This window comes from Gymnodraco acuticeps, unplaced genomic scaffold (genome assembly GCF_902827175.1).
Source record: "Gymnodraco acuticeps unplaced genomic scaffold, fGymAcu1.1, whole genome shotgun sequence".
Lineage (NCBI taxonomy): Eukaryota > Metazoa > Chordata > Actinopteri > Perciformes > Bathydraconidae > Gymnodraco > Gymnodraco acuticeps.
In genome coordinates this window covers 47,114-54,306 of record NW_022992066.1, presented here as the reverse complement: position 1 = coordinate 54,306, position 7,193 = coordinate 47,114, and the positions used below count along the sequence as shown (strand labels likewise).

General features: G+C 41.2%; 1 protein-coding gene across 1 annotated transcript in view; it reads left to right on the top strand.

Moving 5' to 3' along the window:
• Positions 1-6,916: 6,916 nt before the first annotated feature.
• The window catches only part of galnt16 (UDP-N-acetyl-alpha-D-galactosamine:polypeptide N-acetylgalactosaminyltransferase 16), a gene marked incomplete at its 3' end in the record, with an annotated part of 44,545 nt that continues 44,268 nt past the window's right edge, over positions 6,917-7,193 (top strand). The window contains 1 exon segment of the mRNA XM_034202271.1: positions 6,917-7,193. Within this exon segment, the coding sequence (XP_034058162.1) occupies positions 7,056-7,193 (138 nt within the window).

Below are 7,193 nucleotides of genomic sequence, written 5' to 3'. Positions count from 1 at the left end.
AGACCATTGACATGCACTAACACCTATAACACACTACAGGAGAAGGAAAACGCCAAAAAAGAAGCTTTCCTCCACTTTGATCAATTGACTCAATCTGAAAGTCCTTTTTATAAAAGCTACATATAGAAGTCTGATAATGAATTCAAAATGATGGCAATATCGTGTGTGTGTGTGCGCGCGCGTTTTCGGAGACTTTTTAGTTCCGCCTAGAAACACTGCTGGCATTTCAGACGACCATGCCAAAACAAACACACACCACACAAAATACACACACACAGAAACGGCACTTATCTTGCCTTCAGGAACGCCGAAAACAAAGGCACACAGAGGTCTCAGTCTGGATGTTTGCACACATCTTCAAATAACATGAGAAGAAACACACACAGCACACACTTTCTCCTCCCCTGTAAGCCTGTAAGGAATTCCTCTATGATAATAGTGGAAACTCAGCCAATCACCTCGCAGCTGTAACCAGTGATCATCGAGCTCTGCGTGTACAGTCGTGTGTTTGTGTGTGTGTGTGTGTGTGTGTGTGTGTGTGTGTGTGTGTGTGTGTGTGTGTGTGTGTGTGTGTGTGTGTGTACTCTCCTACAGTCAATGTTTGCATAACACACACACACACACACACACACACACACATGTAGGAATCCTTCTGCTCCTGTGTCCTGGTGTGACTCTAAAGCTCACAGGTTTCCCCATCTATTATTTTTAGGACGAAGAACTCCCTGCGCTTTAAAACCTGTATTTGTATGGTTCCTTCTTCATCATAAATTGTACACTTTAAGCAGATTCAATGTCTGAAACGTTTTAAAGCAGGGGGAAACACACAGCTGTGAGGATGGTTATTTTAATGAGGTTACATGAGGTATGTTTCCATATATCGTGTTTTACCCATTGGATGCAACGTGTAGAAGCAGAGCAGAGTAGCAATGATCCATCAGTCCAACTATACACTATATTCTGGATATGTTAGCAGCTTGCTCGTATGACGGGGAACTGAAGTGATATGTCTTCAAAACACCATCGACAGAAACAGATGTGTGATTGTTCTCCGGTCACAACCAACCTCAGGTTTAGTCTCGTGACAGTGATCAGGGAAAGTGATCAGGGAAAGTGATCAGGGAAAGTGTGATTAAGAGGAAATTAGATGCAACAAATGGATGAGGGTCAAACTCCAAATCTGTTTTAACGTTTGAACCCAAATGAAATGAAATGAGGAGTTTAGCGGAGTGGATATCACGTTTTTAGTTAGGGCTTTATCAAATGGATTAAAACAAATTATGATCTGTTATCCTCTTGTACTTTTACTTGTACTTTTGCCAGCAAGAAAGAGTGAAGAAATATCGCACAAAATCGAAATGCAACCACACCACTACCAGCTGTGTTTCTTCACGCATTAGCATTAGCGGTCATTTAGCATCTCTCTGTAGTTCTTCCTTGTGTCTTTGCACATCTCTGAGTGGTTACTTCTTGTCTCTGAGCTCAGTCCTGCAGGAATCATTTCCACCAGTGAAGCCAGTTCATGTAAGACAACCAAACAAACCAACCCCAACAGATGGAGGTTTCCGCACCACAGCAGCTGTTTTTCTCCGCTCTTTAAGTTGCGGCACCACCAACATCATCACCACCGACATCATCACCACCGACATCACCACCCCTAAATAAGTCTGACGGTTTTCCTAATCAGGGCTGTCAGTCTGCAGATACAGCTTCTTTCCAAGTGACGTCTGCTGGAACAAAGATGTGTTTGTCTCAGACGGGTGGAGCTGCAGGACACATAGAGATATCCTCAAACACCGGCCTCAAGTGTGTCCTGCTTTAAACCACACAAACACACACACACACACACACACACACACACACACACACACACACACACACACACACACACACACACACACACACACACACACACACACACACACACACACACATACTGTAACTCACCTGACCCTAACACGCACACACCAAATATTTACAAGTGAAATTCTTTGTTTGGACAACACATCCTCACTCCCAGGTCGGCCTATATTGACGTTATGTCAAGTCCCCTGTGTCGGCTTTTTCCAACGCAAGGAGGGGGGGGCTTAGCGTCCATTTTCAACGCAAGGGGGGGGGGGGGGGCCTTAGCGTCCATTTTCAGCTTTCCGGGATGTCCATATGCTTCTATGGACGCTCATGGAAGCACGGCATTCGTTTGTGTTGACTGCCCTTAAAGGCAATGTGAGCGTCCATTCTCATTGGATAACGGAGAATTGTACACCCGGAAGTAAGTATTCCCCTTACTGTCGATTGATTTTACAGTGATATCTGCACTACTCATCGACTAAAAAACACCAGATTATCCTTGTTAATTACACAACATTGATTGGTTTAAATTGTGTGCAATGCTTTTGTATTTTTCCCCTTCGATTCGGAGAAACAAATGTTTTTTCGGAGTAAAGGATGGCAGAAGACACTACACTACCCAGAATCCCCAGCTATCGTTTGGACTACACCATGTGCTCTGTTTGACAAACCCCGTGATAGTCCTCAAGCTCTGTGATTGGAGAGTGTGCTCCTAGGGTTACCCCGAGCCTCGAACAGCACTTGAAATGGGATGGAACCACGGCAGACTGTCCAAAACTGGATTTGAACGGGTCCACCGCGTCCCCCCCTCCCCCACCCCGTCCCCAGAACTACACATGCCGGCTATTCTGTTTCGCAACATGTTCTCTATCTATGGCACGTCTCTACTGGGAGTTGTAGTTTTAAAAGACGTTTTCGTATTTCCCATAATAAGAAGTTGCCAGTATTAAACTGTGTACATCCCTGGAGGTTTAGGGGATAGGAAATACTCACATTTAAAACATATAATTAATAAATGGGTGAAAATTGCTTGTGCCCATAATGGGTAGCATTAATATATATATACACACATGCCAGCTAAGGTCAGAAGAGCTTTATTTAACAGCTGGTCTTATGTTTGTGACCCCTGTTGTTAATTGATAACATTACATTACATTACATGAATTGATAAGCCTGAAACATGCACTTGTTAAGGTTCAGAGGCACATTTTGCAAATATGGCAGTAGCCATCGATCAGCTTAAGATAAGATATACTTTATTGATCCCAAGTTGGAACATTTGCATTACATCAGCATGTGTAACAGTTAAATATGCAGTGGTGTTTATTTGTAAATCATTTAGTATAATCACACAAATTCTGTGTTTTATATTCAACAATTCTGTGTTCTTTATTTATTGATTGTTCAATACCTGACAAGGCCGGAGATGAAATATCTACATACATCTTATAAGAGTATAATACATTATGTATAATATCAGTTAAAATAAGTGCTTCAACATAGTTAACATTGCTGGAGGTATGCACAGATATTGATAGATGTCTTGTAATGCACTATTGAGGAACCTGCGACCCAAGTTTTTCATTCAATGCATAACTACACCATAGTTGTGTAGGCCTATATGATATGTCAATAAACCTTAGAACATCTTGAAATCTTGAAAGGGATGTGCAAAATAGTCATTATATACAGTCTTTAATTAACTATTAGTAGAGAATAACGAGTAATGAATATACTTTATAGGGATCCTATTAATATCTAATAATAAAAATAATGAAATTTAATAACATGCTTTAACCACTAGGTGTCCCTTTATATCAGCTGTGCACCTTTATGGTGTAAATACAGCCTATCTACCAATTGGATCAAATATAAAAGTCAGCCGAATTAGTGTTGATACTGCAAGGAGACGTATTGTGTGAAAATAAATGTAAGATGTTGTTTAATGGCCGATATATTTATGATCCACGTCACGTTTTCAGTTCCTCATGTTTGTCTAGAAGTCTTCTCATCAGGGCTCTATAAATACAGAACTACGGCAGATATGTAATATTTAATGCAGCCGAACCGTGTATTACAATGCCGTTATGTGATGACTTCCAAAGAGAAAAGCAAGCACACTCGGAATAAAGTATTATTTTATTTCTTAAAAATGTTTTCGGTCTGTTTCCGGTATTTGTTAATGACGATGCGCTCTGAGATGTGAGACTGGAATTGCACAGGGGGAAATAACGTAGGCTATCTTTAGATGCGGATTCTACTAATTTATGATTTGGTTTGTATTCTCAGAGATAACAGTTATATGCGGTAGTGCTGTCGTGTTTTGGATCACATGTTCACAGAAATCCGTGACGTAATGAGATAACAGTGAAAACATGTGAACTATTTTAGGTTTTGGGTTTTAATCCCAGTGATCAAATTGACAGTGCACTTTTTTGTATGTTTTGGATCACATGTCCAGAGAAAACTGTTACAAAGGGTATTGTTTTGTGTTTATAATCAGATTTCCAGATATAACAACGACCACATGTATATTATTTCATGTTTTTATTTATTGATTTGGTTTATATTCCTATAGCTTATGTTAAAAATGTGCATTACATGATGTTTTGATTCATATTCTAACAGAAAAAAGTGACCACATGTGCATTATTTAATGTTTTGGGTTATAATCCCAGAGATAACAGTGACACAGTGCCATTTTATGTGTTATTTTACTATGTTTTGGAGCATATTCCAACAGAAAACAGTGACATAATGCTTTATTTTTTGTTTGTGGTCCATATTATAACAGATAACAGTCACAATAGAGTGTTTTTTGTAATGTTTTGGTTCATATTCTCAGGGGGAAATGTGCCATAATGCATTATTTCCTGTTTCCGTTTGTATTCCCACAGATAATGTTGACAGCGGCGCCTCGAGAGGAGCAGCTCTGTCCGACCTGATGAAGACGAACATCTGCAGCCCTGAGCCAGATGTGGCTGTGACCCTGTGACCTCCCTCTCTATAAACATGGGGGGGGGGGCTACAGTACATGCATAATGAGATTAACCTCCAAGAGCTGCAGAGAGAGAGGACAGAGGAGAGATGTGTTTCACTCTTTCAGTTGCATGCATCTGACCGTGTGGATGAGATTAGAAAAAATGATTTATTTAATCTCAAACCAGCAGCATTTTGAGATTTGATTTGTGAAGCACTAATTTCTACAGCGCATGCATTTATAATTACATTAGGAGGTTTGGACCAGCACTTGAAGATAGCCAGAATTATACGTGAACACCAAGTTCTGTGTCTCCTGTGTTATTTTCAACAGATGTGTTTGATGATGTAAAACCAGAAACCTTTAAATGCATTTATCGTTTTCATCTCTGGGCATTTGTTGTTGCTCTGAAGTTGCGTTCATCTCATTTTGAAGGTGAAATATAGGCAGCTAAGGAGTTTATTAAAAAGAAAAAGATTTGACAGTGATCCAAAACCTTATAGGCCCTGCGGTGCTCACTTCATGTGTTCTATAGGTTTTAGTGCATGTAAATGGTCTGCAAAGGCAAATGTACATGCACCCCCCCCCCCCCGTCAGAAACGCCTCAAATGAACCCCTTTGTTTACTTTAGGAACATAGTGACATCACTATGTAACACTCACGCTCTTATTGGCTGGCGCTCCAGCACATTGTACGTGATAGGCAGAACAACTACTTCTACTTTCTGTACTTTCACTCAAGGGATATTCTGAATGTGTGACCAAGTAAAGAAAACTTGTATCACCACACATACACACACACACACACACACACACACACACACACACACACACACACACACACACACACACACACACACACACACACACACACACACACACACACACACACACACACACACACACACACACACACTCAGTATACTGTAGGTGGGGTTGCATGAGCTCATACTGAGGGGCGTTTTTATTATTTTTTCACAATCAAATGAAAATATGTCAGCCTCCTTCCCTCTATACTCTCTGGGGGTGTTTTTGCTCCAGTCTGATTTCTTTGCAGACTTTTCAAAGCTGATTTTTAGAGAAGTTTCCTCTCAGTCTAATATATTCTAACTTTCCGTGTAATGCCTCTGAATTATTCCTGCACTGCATAAGTCAAAGCAGCAGGTCACCTGTTTAAATCCAGGATTATCTCCTTCGAATATTCATGCCGCTGCTGTTCAAAGACTGTTTTTTCTTCCTTGTTCTTCATGATCAGTTCAGCTGCTTCTTATTCTCTGTGAGCTGCAGGCGGCTCGGTTAAATGTATAATTAAAATGCATAGGCTGAATAATAAGTCTTCTTATAGCCGGGATAATAAATAAGCTGCAGATGTGGTTCTGGCTACCAGACGGGGGTAGCAGCACGAGAGAGAAAGGGTCACTTCACTGAAATGAACATGTTGGTGGGTTTAAGCCATACAGGTTGTTTTAGTTTAATATGTTTTATAATTTTACAGACTAAATAGTCCCCTTTTTTATTATTACTGTTTTATATTGTATTATACACAATGTGCACATATATGTATACATTATTTTAATTTTATTGTTAATTTATAGATAGCAAAGTATCTTAAATTGTCTCCCTGGATAAAATAATTCTCTTATTTTATTTTAATATTATTTTAATTGTATTGTTGCACATTCCAATTTCATGCTAGAGATACATTACGTATGTCTGTTTCTAAAAATATATATAGACACTGTGGAAGGAGTAATTTTTCTGCACAGTACGTTTACCTGATAATACCTGTGTCCAAGCTCAGTGATACAGGACCCCTGTTTCCTCCCTATAGAACCGCCCATGGTGCGCGTGTGTGTGCGTGTTTATAGTGCGTGTGCATATGCGTGGTGTGTGTGTGTGTGTGTGTGTGTGTGTGTGTGTGTGTGTGTGTGTGTGTGTGTGTGTGTGTGTGTGTGTGTGTGTGTGTGTGTGTGTGTGTGTGTGTGTGTGTGTGTGTGTGTGTGTGTGTGTGTGTGTGTGTGTGTGTGTGTGTGTGTGTGTGTGTGTGTGTGTGTGTGTGCAGAGGGATGATATGCCTCGGCGCTAGGACCTTGACTCAGTGAGAGGAGGAGAGTCAGAGAGAGACGGAGGAGAGCAGGCAGTCTGTCCGACAATCAGCGCATCTCGGCGGCGGAAGGTCCTCCGTGAACCCGAGCCTCCAGTCCGGAGCGCTTCCATATGGACTCACCATGCGCAGGATACGGGCCAACGCCATCGCCATTCTCACCGTCGCGTGGATCCTGGGCACGTTCTATTACCTGTGGCAGGACAACAAGCCGCAGTCGTCGCCGTCGTCCGTGACGCGCGGCAGGGGCCATGGGGGGCCG